At 41.2% G+C, this 14,073-nt stretch overlaps 1 protein-coding gene across 4 annotated transcripts in view; it reads left to right on the top strand.

Annotated features, from left to right (window-relative positions):
- Positions 1-7,493, top strand: part of IFT88 (intraflagellar transport 88) — a 47,273-nt gene extending 39,780 nt beyond the window's left edge. For 3 of the 4 annotated variants that reach the window (XM_080576855.1, XM_080576853.1, XM_080576856.1), the window contains 3 exons: positions 2,868-2,912; positions 6,471-6,566; positions 7,215-7,493. In XM_080576855.1, the coding sequence (XP_080432981.1) occupies positions 2,868-2,912; positions 6,471-6,566; positions 7,215-7,336 (263 nt within the window). In that variant the 3' untranslated portion in view covers positions 7,337-7,493. The remainder of the gene's footprint in view (positions 1-2,867; positions 2,913-6,470; positions 6,567-7,214) is intronic. The other variant, XM_080576854.1, reaches the window with a different exon arrangement.
- Positions 7,494-14,073: the final 6,580 nt, after the last annotated feature.

Raw genomic sequence — 14,073 nt, 5'->3', positions numbered from 1 at the left:
TATTAATGACTTCAATATAAGAAAAGAAACATTTATAAGCATTTTGAGTTTCATCTCTTCCAGTGCTGTTGCCAAGACCTAAAGGGATCATTTTCCTTCATTGTATGAGGGATTTGCCATCATTACTGAACCCAGTGAAGCATGGAATCATCCTTAGTTTAGTACTTACTAGCTAAATGAAGTGTGTATGCATTCCAAATATTTTAAGTATGATGCAGGTTTTATTTCTTTCCTCTTACCAGCTCAGTGTCTCCATACTTACTGGCATCCCTAGGAGACTTTTTTCCCCTCAAGTATTTTGTCTCTATATTATTTGTAGTAGGTGTATTAATACTTCAGGCTTCTTTGTTTCAGGAAGTATTATTTAAAATTGCTTTTAAAGAGGAAGCTATGACAAAAGAGAAATCAACAAGGTTTGTACTTAAAACCTTACTCTGTAGGGTTTGTACACCTATTACTTTGCCAATATAAATTAAAACAGAAGAAACATGAGATGCACCAAACCATAATTTGAAGAATATGATTACAGTATGCATAGATGGTAGACAGAATGGAAAAAGGGCAACCAAAAAAACTAGTATCTGAGTGTCAGTTAAAGTCCACTCTTGTATTGTGAGAAGAATAAGCATTAAATCTAAAATGCCTACCAAAAATTGAACACATTTGTTCACTCTTCTTATAAATGTTTCTTCTCTTTGTGAATATCAGATTAATGATTTTTGTTCCTTTCGATTCACGTTGGAAGGAAATTACATTGATATAATCCCTTAAAACTTTTCTTGTTAATTAAAAAAAAATGGAAAAAAAATTAACAGCTTTTTTCAGCATTTTCACTTTTCCATGTTTTGCCAAGATGTGATACTAACATCCAGAATTTGGAAGTTAGGACATTGTGGGTTTCACTACTGTAAGAGATTTTTGCTGTTCAAGACCATAAGGCCTTTCATAGATAAGTGAAAGTATGACCTTAAGGCATACATTACAGTAGCAGTGTTTACTTGGTCTCTGCATTTGCCCTGCTCTCTGAATGGGGAGGTTTGTACCAGATGAGAGGGGAGTTGTGTGTATGAGGAGTCGTGCAGTCTCGGACAGAAGCCCAAAGAAGTAACGTAGGATTCAGAAGATGAAAGGCTGAGCATTTTGCATTCTCCTTGCTACCTAAGCCTGTCCAGATGAATTTGGGAAGGAACATGCACAAGAATAGTTTGTCTTTTCCCTTTTTCATTTCAGCTGTGATGATATTAGAGGTGAAATGGGTTTGTCCATCCCAAACAAACATCCCGTATTCAAACACCCTATAGCACCCTATAGGGATCTCTTCAAATAATATGCAAGCACTTTCTGAGTGTTAAGGCAATAAGCATCCTAAATAATCTTCACTGTGGTTGAGGCAGGAGATTCTCCTGTTACTCTGCAGCAAGAACTGCACGATCACTTATATTTGCTAGGTTTTGTGTGTCTATTTATGCTTCATTAATTACAAATTGTCGTAGGGTGGTTCCATCTGTGTGTACTGTTTTGTTGTTTTTTTAAAAAAGAGTTGTGTTTTAGGTTTTATTTTTTATAAATGGGAAAGGAAAAGTATCTGAATGACGAGAATATCTTAATCTGCTGCATCGGAACTCACCTAAGGAGTTAGCTTAACTGACACACCAGAAACAACCTTCATTCAACTAAATTTCAAAGCAGAATGAACTGCAGAGAAGCTAAAAGTTGCACGTGCTTCTCACTTCTTTCCTCAGTTTTAATACGATATTCTGTACGCTATACGGAACTTACTGTTCAAATTAAATCAAAACAAAGCCCTCTCTTCTCCAAAGAAGGTGCCTTCATCCCAAATGTGAAAGGTGCAAAGAGCTGCATTTCAGTGCTTAAAATAGGATTATTCCAAGACAGGGTTACTTTTGCAATATGTTGCTTTATTCATTTTTCTGCCATGTAAAATTAACCATTTTTTAAAAACTAAGTTTTATCCTTGATTCTTTCGATGTTGGTTTGTATTTTGTTTTAAATTGTATGGGGAGGAATTAATTCAAATTAGGTTTTGTTTGGAGGTTGAACAAATCTGAATGAACAGAACATATTATAGATTTAATGCATAATTTTATTAATATCCTAAATACAACATTATGGGCATGACTTCTTAACCAGATGAGAGGAGGAATGTACCGTTACAGATATCAGCACGCAGAATATTTGTGTCTTTATATGCATAGATCCCAGTTGATGCTATTGCACGCAGAATGTGAGGAGAAGATGATGTCAGTGTGATAATCCAAGTCCAATATAAACATTTTATAGAGTAAATATATCTTAAAAAATATATTGCCAAGCACTGCTTAATCAGTTAATTTTGTTTTTTTCAACCAAGATCTGGAGCCATATTCCTGCAATCAGTTTATGTGCATGCATCCACATTCTCAACCCAGAGTGGGTACACAGCGACTGGCTTCCACACAACCTACAGTAATAACATAGCTTTAAAAAAAATCACAATACATAAATGTGTTAGGAGCATGTATTCATTACAGTGAAGGTTTTATTGGATAAAGAAAGCAATTTAGTTCAGCACTGAGTTTTCCATTATTCAAAAACTTTATTTAATTAGGAGCATTGGTTTGTGCAGTTACTCAAGTAATATATATAGAATTTGTTTGCAGTTTGAGAAATGTTTACCTGTAGTCCTTTGATGGCAAATGCAATCAGACAGATGTTAGCACTCAAAACTGTACTTTTAGTAGCTAAATTCTACAAAAAAAAAAAAAAGGCCTTTGATCCAGACTTTTTATCATTATTCTTTGTCCCAGTGTTACCTTTGTTTATTTCCTGTGTATTACTTCAGTAAAAGTTAGTTTCATTCCCCACAGGAAGCTCAGGTAGAAACTGTAAAACTCACCCCGCGTACCTCACAAGTAAGTATGTTTGTGATGACCTAATTTAAAAATGATTCTTCCCCTGAAGTTCTATTTGGTGTAGGATACCAAAATCCTGAACTCTGTATTGCAAGCCAGTGTTCCTTAACTTTGGCAAGTTACGTATGTATACTGAATATAAACATATAGATGATTTATCTACAAACAGAACTATAAAAAGTAGTTTCAAGATGAGGTTCAAACTTCTGGCAGATAAAGTTATATAGTCAGCGGAATTTTACATAGCTACCATGTTGGCAGCCAAATCCTGTATTGTGGCAGAGCTTCGAGAAAGGCCATACCCCAAATGGCTCACCAGCTAGGACACTTCCTGAAAGATGGGAGCTGTGGGATTGACCTCCCTCAGGTGAAGGATGGCGTTGAAGTCAGATCGCTCATGTCCTTCGCTGCTGTCTGACATCTACATGTAAGGTAGATGGTGTTAACCACCTCTTATTCTCTTCCAGCCGTACTTTAAAAAGAAAGATACTCTTCTTAGAGCATAGTGCAGTCTTTGGAGACTTGAAATGGTTTCATATATTAGCTTAATTCAAACTAACTGTAGGCTGCTCCCAAAAGAGATCTTAACCTTCCCTCCACGCTTGCTTTAATGGTCTCGCTAGAGGTAAGGTGAGCTGCATTAATTTGCTGATAAACTTGTAAAAAAGTTTCTGCTGTGTTAGTGGGCTAGTTCAGTTCACTAACCTGACAGTAAATAACGTGTCTGGGCAACTGAATCCTAAAAAGCTACGTTTGTGCCTACAGTTACATTTGCTCACCGTAATAGCACGCAGAATCCTGTTGACGATACTGATTCATAAACTGGAAGGGGAATTTAGGCACAGAGGTCACGTGCTGAACATCCTGCAGGCATCTTGCTGCTCAGGATGGCCATCTGGGGCAACTCAATCATAGCAATAAGTGTTCAGGGAAATTCAAAGCTCGTGAGGTTGAGGCACTTCAAGGGTTGCACATCTAATAGTGGATGGGAAAGAGAAAATAGGAGAAAATTTGTCTTACAGATTTGGTCTTAGTGCTTTATTCCTGTCTTGGATATAGTCCTAATAAAATTTAAGGATCCTAGGATGACTAAGAAAGGTTGTTTAAAATTGTTCAATTTAGGACAGTAAGATGTACAGGTAACTTGTGCATATGAGGTTTATTTCAGTCATTTTGTTTTGTCTACCATCCTTTCTTCTTCATTTGGTTAATACCAAATGCTTCAGCTTCATTGGGTAATATCACTGAAACTTTGTTTTACTTCCTTCATAGTAGAAAACCTTAGATATGCCATCTTCTTGATCTTTTATTTTCACTACACCAAGTTCTTCCTTTCTGGGACCAACCAATTGTCCCTTTGTACGTGGCACTGGTGAGACCACACCTTGAATATTGTGTTCAGTTTTGAGCCCCTCGCTACAAGAATAACATTGAGTTGTTTGAGTGTGTGCAGAGAAGAGCAACAAAGCTGGTGAAGGGACTAGAAAACAAGACTTACAAGGAGTGACAGAAGGAATTGGGGCTGTTTATTCTGGAGAAGAGGAGGTTGAGGGGATACCTCATCACTCTCTACGTCTACCTGAAATGAGGTTGTAGCAAGGAGGGTGGTGGTCTCTTCTCAGGTGACAATTGATAGGATGCAAGGAAATGGTCTCAAGTTATGCCAGGGGGGTAATGGACATTCCTAAAGCCTGGATTGGACATTAGGAAGAATTTCTTCATGGAGAGGGTGGCCAAGCACTGGAACAGGATGCGCAGGGAAGTGGTAGAGTCCCTGTCCCTGGAGGTATTTAAGAGATGTGTAGATGTGGCACTAAGGGACATGGTTTAGTGATGAGACTTTTCAGGTCAGGTTGATGGTTGGACTTGATCTTGAAGGTGTTTTCCAGCCTAACTGATTCTATGATTCTCATTAATGCAGTTCCTCCAACGTGTTCAGTCTTCCCCTCTTGTGGTTTCTGCTGTATCTTTCCCATCTTTGTGTCTCTTCCATACTTCTTCCAGTTTTCTTCACTTTGTAAATTGCTTGTTTTCCCTTTCACAAGGCTCTGTGCGTATTTCTACTCTATTCCTCTCCCTGTAAACCATTTTTGTATTGCCCTCTAACTGTACTCAACATGTTTTCATCCACATCATCTTTGAAGCTCAGCACCAACCTCCGGTTGTGCAGGCCTGTTTCAAAGCCCACTGAAATCAAGAGGAGGGCCTTTTTAATTTCACAGCCCTCTGATTGATCCCCTTGCAATCAAACGCCTTGGTTTATTCAGATTATTCAAATCCTTTGCTAGGCATTTACTTCTTCCATGACACCTGTCACAGAGAATTGAGCAAAAGGAGGTCAATGGATGTTAAAGTTGACTTCCCTTGCTTTGAAATTTCAACCATAATCTGTCTCCTGTAAATGTATTAACCATTTGACATATATGTATTAGGCTGTATGCAGTAGATCTTTTTCAGAGCAGAAGCATTTTCTTCCAATTTAGGCCTGATTAAACGTCAGTCTGCAGTAGTTTTTATAGAGAAATGAAGGTCTGTGCACTTTGTGGAAGAATATTTTTTTAAAATAGTACTAAATTCATAAAAAGAACATTTGTAGTAAGTAAGACAATGGAAATGTGTTGCCAAGTCCAGGCTGTGTAATTAATGTTTGCTGAATTAAACCCATCTCTCTTCCTTACAGATGGAGTTTTAATAACCACATTGTTTTGTGCTGTGTGTTTGTATTTGGCTGCATGGCATGTCCTGCCTTGTAAATACACCAAGCCAAACATGAAACATTTTTGCCTAGGAGGAAAAAAAAAAAAATTAAATAAAAATCAGTTGTAGCAAGTGAGATTGAAAGGTTGCCATGAATGTGAAAAGGAGATTCAGAGGTGAACAGAATATTTAAAGTGTCTGGAATACTGCTGTGGCAAGAGAATGTTAATCTGATGTTGTCTGGGCACGAGGCAGCCCTCAGAGCTGACACATTCCTAGGGGCCCCACTGCAAGCTGAGCTGCCAGCACAGTGTTTACAGCAGGATGCAGGGCCGAGATGGTCTGTATACATGAACTGTGCCTGCCTGCCATGCAGACAACACATGCCAAATATACTCTTCTAATTTAAAGCAAAGTTAATGTTGTATTTAACCTTGACAGCATTGAACAGGTGGATCAGACTAATATATTAGTAAGCACACAGGCATACGAAATGTCAAAATGCACTGTGACAGTGCTTATATTTATCATGGTTATTTTAACTCCAAAATGTGACTGTAATTTATAAGCAACTGAAATGTCAGCATTTGAAGCAGAAATAGCTTAGTATGTTTACTCCAAAATAAATAAAGCTATATATTAGGAGAAAAAAAGACATTAGAACACACACATGCATGCACACAGTATCCATTGTGTTGTAATAACTACTATTACAAATGAGTACTGTATCCATCGTGAAAAGATGGTTTCATCCAAATCTTGTTTGACAGATAGTGGCTTAATTTATCTTGTTCTTGTATCATGATTTCACAAAACATGACAGCATGTTACTTGTCATTTATTTTTTTTCTTTTCTTCCAGATACTGGTGGTACCAAAGGGGAAAAACTGAGTGCCAAACTAAAAGCTTTGCCTGGAACAAGTGAACCTTATGAAAGTAGCAGCAGTAAAGAAATAGGCAAGTGGGCAGCTTACACCTTCTGACTTTTCTGGCCCTCAAAGAGAGGAGAGTTAGAAAAATTAAGTTATTGGAAGGGCAAGTATAATTACATACTTAGGAAAGCATTTTCCCCCCGATTTAGTTGCATTCTGTAGAACTCACTTTAAAGTAATTATAAATATTAAGAAATGTGGCCTATGTAAATATTTATTTACTTTTGATATTTGTCTGCTGCAACCTTAAAGCTGCGTTTTCAAATGGGTATAAGGGATTTAAAAACTTTAATCCTTGTGGAATGTGTTACTTCCTAGAATGCCCTTCCTTGACTAGCTTATCACCACCTTCCTGTTCCATGTACCTTTCTGAAGTCTTATTCTCACTTAATGTCTGTACAAAAATAAAGAAAAAAAAAGTGGAAAAAATTAAAAAAAAAAAAAAAGAGCTCGTATCATCAGAACTCAGGTAACTTTGCCCTAGTGCTGTGCCTCACTTCCCAAATGTGGTATTTGCTTTCAGTGCTCGTATGATCTTTCTAGTCTGCATTTCAAAAACACTTTTACAGATGTGTCATGTTAAAAAGCAGTCTTATGTTTGATTGTATATGTTTAAAGCAAAACTAAAATTACTTGCAGGTAACTGTTTCAAATGTGCTTGTTTAAACCCTAGATGCCTCCTACGTAGATCCACTTGGCCCACAAGCAGAAAGACCGAAAACTGCAGCAAGAAAGAGAACTGAGGAAGATGACTTTGCTGATGAAGAACTAGGAGAGGATTTGCTTCCAGAATAATATATGGTCCACTCATAATTTTTTCTCCTTTTAAAAGATTTAGCAGAAAAATACTCCTTTGTGATGACTTTTTAGTGGGTTTTGATAAAATACCTGTGAAACACTTCTTATTTATGGTACGATATATAAAAAATACATTTTTGAAGATAAAAATAAATAACCCCACCAGATTTTATTTTTATTCCTGCATAAAAACTACACAGGCTCTCAAACTCAGCGCAAACTATATCAAATGTATAAAACTTTTGCTTTCAGAAATACATATGGTGATAGTATGAAATGCAGCAGTCTCTAAAATTTCACCTTTCACTGTGAGATACCTCAAAGTGATATTATAAGGTTGGAAGTCCCATATTCATCATTCAAAGCCACAATTTATTTAAGGTATGTGGATTGACTTCCTGAAAATGCTGGATATGACCTTGTTCATCTCTGAGGTCACAATTCAGTGAAACACACTGTTACCGAAGAAAGTATCTTACTGTTAGTTTATGTGTAGCTGAACCAGGGCCATTCTGCAGTCTCTTGGCAATCTGCTAGGTATTTCTGCAATTAGGTTGGGTTTTCAGGGTTTAGAATGGGAAGGGAAGGGAAGGAAAAAGCTTAAGAAGGAAGCGGATGCCACCTATCTTATTTCTGCAAGTCTCCCCTGTTGTGCAGTTCTCTCCCAGCAGCAGGACAGAAAGGAAAAAAGATGACTTCATCTGCTGCAGGTTCAACTCAGCTGAGCAGGAGGCCTTCCATGTCTTTTAGCATAAGAAATACAGAAAAGTGTGGCATCTTCTGTCTCTGGTGAACCCCAGTTTCACTGCAGCCTTTATATTACATTTCTCTGCTCCTTGACAGTAGTCCAAAGACAGTACACACCTGTCAACACAGAGACAATGTGTGCACTATTGTCATCTTGCTATATGCTGGTCCTTTGCAGCCGGCTGGAACTGGCCAGGTCAGGCATGGGGCAGCCTCGACCTCTCCTCACAGAGGCCACCCCTGCAGCCCCCTGGTTGCCAGCACCTTGGCACTTACATCCAATAACACAGTGCAGCTTTTTTAAATTAATTTAGTTAGAAAGACAGGGGAGGCAGGAAGGGAATTCAGCTGAACAGTTCTTAGAGAAGGGCTCGGGCAAATGACTTAACCTTATGTCCACATTTTGCACCCATCTTTCTCTTGCTATCATCTTCAGTTCTGTCGTATCTATTGCTCTGGTCCTGGGATGACATATTCCTGCATATTACAGTAGTTATTTTCTGTAGGGCTTACAGTCTTGGAAGACGCGGGCTTCCAGGTTACAACAGGCAGGAGGAAGCATTTTCAGCTGCAGGTAGCAGTGGAATGGAGTATGTGTCTAATTAAAGTGGGAGAGAGTGTATGGGACCGTCACAAGATACAGTGGAAAACAAAGGAAAAGACAAGATACAGTCACACTGTCATCTAACACAAAAGCATCTACTTAAATACTGCAATTGCACAGACAAATCCATGATAAAGTGGTATGAGTTATTAATTATTTGGGATATGGTTCACAGCCAATCAGTCTGCAGAAACACTCCTATAGACAGATTTGATCAGTAGGAATTTCTTGGTTTCGTTTGCCCAGATGCACAGCTGCATTATGTGAAATTCTGTGTTTTACAAACAAAGAGTTTCGCTTTTGTTCCATTTCTGCACAAACTCCCAGGAACTTCTGGAACATGTTGTTTCTTATAGCATGAGGATCTGATTATGTCATGGTTTGGGTTACAGTGTATTTGCACATTATTTTGCAAGAGCTTGACAAAGTCATGTGATCAAGCTGCAACACTGGAAGGGTAAGTCCTGCTGACAGTCAAAATGATGTAGTCCAAATTCAGCTCCTTCAAAACCATGTTAGCCATGGCTGTGTCTCTGCTAGAAACAAAACACTGCCTGCTCTGGCAGGCCTAGAGCAGGGGAGCTGATGTGTGTACCCATCCATACTGTAAGACCATCAGCACGCTCTGTGGTACAGATTTGACCCGTGACTATTGGTGGTCTCCCAGACAATTCCCTGGCGTGGCCCGAAGCCTGGCATGGGCCAGGAACCATTCTTAATAGGCAGCTTAGGTGCGGCCTCCTCCTCCTGGCTGAGATGTTCTGCACGTAGGAAGACAAGATGTGATATCCCTCCTGGACTCCAGGCAGGAGAGTGATCTTTCGTGTGGACATACACCTGGAATCCCTTCAGGAAACAGCAGCTGTGTGTGCTTCCAAAGCACTCTGTCACCACATTATTGGAGGGCCTCAAGCTCTCCAATGAACACACCTGCCTGATTCAGGTAGCTCGGGTCTAGAAGTAAGTGTGGCCATGTTAGTGGGGCACCGTCCAGAACAATTACCTGGGTTATAGGTGGTTATTGTGCTGTGTTGATATGGTGACCATGCCCCCGTTAGGGTGCTAACCTGGCTGGCATTCAGCTTAGGAACCATGTGAGTTGTGTTCCGTGCTGTCACGTAGAAAGCCCTCAGCCCTGTGGTAGATCTCCGAAACTGCAGGAGTGGAAACACTGTGAGCTAAGTACGTCTACCTTGATCCCAGAAACTCAAGGAGAAATGATCGGTCAGCTTTGGTCATATAAAACAGACTCCATCTCCAGAAGCCACGCTGCAGGTACGTGCTTCTGACACCATTAAAGCTCTGTTTCTGTGTTTATAATTTTAGAAATAGTAGGTCATTTAAAATTCCTGAATAAAGTTTTGTAAATGCAATAGGACTGCTGTCATTTTTATTTATTCATTTATTTAATCTTAGGAAGGCAGCAGTATTAAACCTAGCAAAATGCTAATCCTTTTGAGATCCTGTTTCAGCTTGTATTATCATGAAAAACGTATTAAACAATCCTTGGTTGACCTCTCAGACCAGAGATAAGAAGTTGTCTTCAGGATGTGCTGGATTCAGTTAGATGCAAGTAGTTACCTTTCTCTTGACAGGTATGAAATATGTCATGGGGTACAGTAGGCTCCCTTATAATGACCCTGTGAATTGCTGTAATTTTACAAAACACAGAAATTCAGCTTCCTTCGATGAAGGTGGAAAGTGGTCACAGGAATTCTGTCCCTTGAAACAGACATTTGTCTTCTTGAGTCTCTCTAGAGTCTTCTGTGTGCATTACTGCTTCATAAGTGGGCAGGAAAACAAAACAAAACAAAAAATCAATCAAACAAAAACTTTTGACGACAGCTTCTCAGAGCATGGGCTGTGGGCACGTTTACCTCAGCCCTGCCCTGTTCTGGTGCAGCAGCTCCGGGTCAGGGGGTCTCCTCGCAGCACCTGCAGTGACACTGCAGACCATGGTCCTGATGGCTGAGCCCTGCTCTGTGCAGCAGGGATGAGCTGCCTGCCCACAGACAGAGACAGTGGACTTTTGGGCATTACATTTTGGGCATCTAGTGCAATGTGAGCTGCCCTTGTGCATCCCACCTGGCTGATCCCAGACCCAGCGTCCTATCTGCCAGTTTCATGCATGCACATAGGATATCAGGATGTGAGACAGCCAAAGTGGCACGAGGTGATCATGTTAAACACCTGGATTGCTCCCTGGTGTTCAGACACTCCGTTTGTTTGTCTGCACCCTCATGCTGAGCTCCACCTCCCTCTCCTGGTCCCTGCCACCATGAGGAGGCCGAGGGGAGGTGGGGTGGGATGGGACAGGGCTGTGACAGGCCTTGGAGTGACAACAGCCCCACATGAGAGGCTGTCCTCACACAGATGGGAGTGACTGTGGGCTCTCTGTGTCGGCCATTTTCCCACAGAGTTCTGGGTTTTGTCCATCCCACTATGTTTGAACAAGGCAGAAGAGCAGCAGCCCTATTTTTACCAGCAGCCGAGTGCTGGGCCTTCCATCAGCTCCAAGCACCCACCCTGTGATGTGGTGGCCATGTCACAGCAGCAGAACGTTGGCGGTGCCCATGTCACAGCCGCCACGGGACGGGTATAAAAAGGGCTGTGAGCTGAGCCAGACAGCCCAGGCTGGAGGCGAGGAGTGGGTGAGCAAAGGCCGTGGTGGGGAGGAGGGCAGAGGTGGGGAGGGCTGGGACCAAGCAGGGAGCCAGGGGTTGTCCCTGACAGGACAGGCAGCGGCTGTTGTTTCTTTGTTGTCTAGAGCTGGAGGCTTGGACAGGGAAATGACCAGACCACAGCTGTGTCTTTTGGCCACCAGGGAGATGTGGGACTAACAGGCAGCCTTGGCCTGTGGTGGGGAGAGCCCTTTGCCAGAGCAAGGGCTGTCCTTGCCTACTGAGGGTGGCTGCTGCCCGTGTCTGTTGGTGTTACCCTGGTTTTGCAGCTGCAGGACCAGACTGGGCTCACAGGCAGCTGGATGTGTCCCACAGCTCTGATGAGGGGAGCTCCATGCCCTTGCTGTTTCTCTGTGTGAAAATCACAGAATCACAGAACGGCCGAGGTTGGCAGATCATGATCTCTGAAGATCATTTAGTCCAACCCCCCTGCCGAGCAGGATCACCTAGAGCACATTGCGCAGGATGGCATCCAGGCAGGGTTTGAATATCTCCAGAGAAGGAGACTCCACAACCTCTCTGGGCAACCTGTCCCAGAGCTCTGTCACCTCACAGTACAGAAGTGCCCCCTCGTATTGAGCCAGAATCGCCTGTGCTTCAGTTTGTGTCTGTTGCCTCTCATCCTCTCACTGGGCACAACTGAAAAGAGACCGGCTCCATCCTCTTGACACCCTCCCCTCAGCTATTTGTATACATAATGAGGTCTCCCCTCAGTCTTCTCTTTTCCAGGCTAAACAGGCCCAGTTTAATCTCAAAGTGCATCTCAAAACAAAAGTTTCCAATTCATGAACCTAATGGCTGGTTCTTCTGGTTTGTGTGGTCCTTGTTTCCTTATCATATTTAAATATCTTTATATGTGATATATGCATATAAATAAATAAATATATATAAATATATATTTAAGCATATTCTACACCCCTTCTATTATATGTGTACAGAAATCTGTAAATATTTTGTTATGCACACATAATGATATAAAGGGAGTGGGAAGCCAGTCGGTGCTCTGAGATCATGTAGGTATGAGGGTTTCAAAATGTGGCAAATGGACAGTCACACAGCAGTACAGAAACACATGGGACGTGAGGCACCAGTCACGTCCTTCATTCAGCATGAGGAGGCAGGAGGCTGGGGCATGTTGTGCCTAACAGGCTCTATGCAGACCTCACCATGGGGTTGGGCACAACTGGGATGCTCTGTGCTCTGTCTGGTGATTTCATCTGAGGCCTTCAAAGGAAAGCATTTCACTGTCTTACCTGTCTTCTGTTAGAAAACATCCATTACCCATGGAAGTCCTTGTAGGTTTTTCCATAAGTCAATGACAATGGTACAATACCAGTACATTAATAACATTTCAATAACTCCTAAAAGTCGTGGTAGAATCTAAGTTTTACCAAAGTATATAAGCCAATTTTTTTACAATTCAGAAGTCTCTGGGGTCCACTGTCATGAGTACTGCACTGTTTTAGTTCCTGTGTACTGGAATCTCATCAGTTGCCTTCCTATGATTCTTTTTATTATTACTTGAATCAGTGAGATTGCTAATTGGATAGTATGACGCAACTAGTGTACAGAATTGGAATATTTTCTAGAAACTCAGAGCCTTAAATTTTTTGGCAATTTAACATCTATGGCATTGTTTCCACTCCTTCCGCTCTGAAGTTTTGAGCCAGACTTCTCCCAGTAATGTTGATGTAAAGCCAAGTGAGACATCCTCAAGCAACTCAGAAAGTGTTAAGAAAAGATACTGGTTTAACATAAGAAGAGTATTATAAAAAGATGTGTTACGATAAGTCTTAATCATGTTGCAACACATCACTTGGAGGTGTTGAAGTTACACTAGGACAGGTGTAGTACAGGGCTTGGGGTTAGGCTGGATGAGGATAAATGGAAAGCCACTCTCCACAGCCTGTTGCCCCAGGACACAAAGACTGCAAAGGAAAAAGTTTTGAATTCCATTAGAAAAGAAGTCCTTCCTCAGAGCTGAAACCTGATTCAAATCCCATACAGTTCAAGGTTATGATACCTCTCGTGCATGAGTATTTACCGACTTATGATTCATAAGGTACCAAACCCACAAAAATCACATTTGGGCTCAACTTAATCACTTTTCAAAACCCATGAAATTAAGTCACTTAATCACATTAAGTATGCCAGATCATTATGTTTTAAATCTGGCGTGGTCTGTGAAATTGATGTCTTGTATTTCTGTGGTACCAAGCTGAGGTTTCACAGGATCCAGAGGGAAGGGCTCTGGTAGGCAAAAAGCAAGCTTTACTACCCTTATGACTTTGGTCTCTTCAAAGATCTGCTTGGTACAGCCCATAGGATGGAAGAGGGGCCCAGGAAAGCTGGTTGACATTCAAGGATCTCCTCCTCCAGACTCAAGAGAGGTCCATCCCAATGAGCAGGAAGTCAGGCAAAAATGCCAGGAGGCCTTTGTGGATAAACAAGGAGCTCCACACAAAAATGAAGCATAGAGAGGGTAGAAGCAAGGACAGGTAACCTGGGAAGAAGACAGAGTCATTGTCTGAGAATCCAGGGATGAAGTTAGGAAAGCTAAAGCCCAAATTGAATTGAATCTGGCCAGAGATGTAAAAGACGACAAGAAGGACTTCTGTGAGTTCATAGGTGACAAAAGGAACACTAGGGAAAATGTGGGCCCATTAATGAGTAAGAAAATGGACCTGGTTACGCAGACCACA

This window comes from Anser brachyrhynchus, assembly GCF_964034855.1.
Source record: "Anser brachyrhynchus genome assembly, chromosome: 1".
NCBI lineage: Eukaryota > Metazoa > Chordata > Aves > Anseriformes > Anatidae > Anser > Anser brachyrhynchus.
Note: the sequence above shows the minus strand (reverse complement) of the source record. Positions and strands in the feature narration are given on the sequence as shown.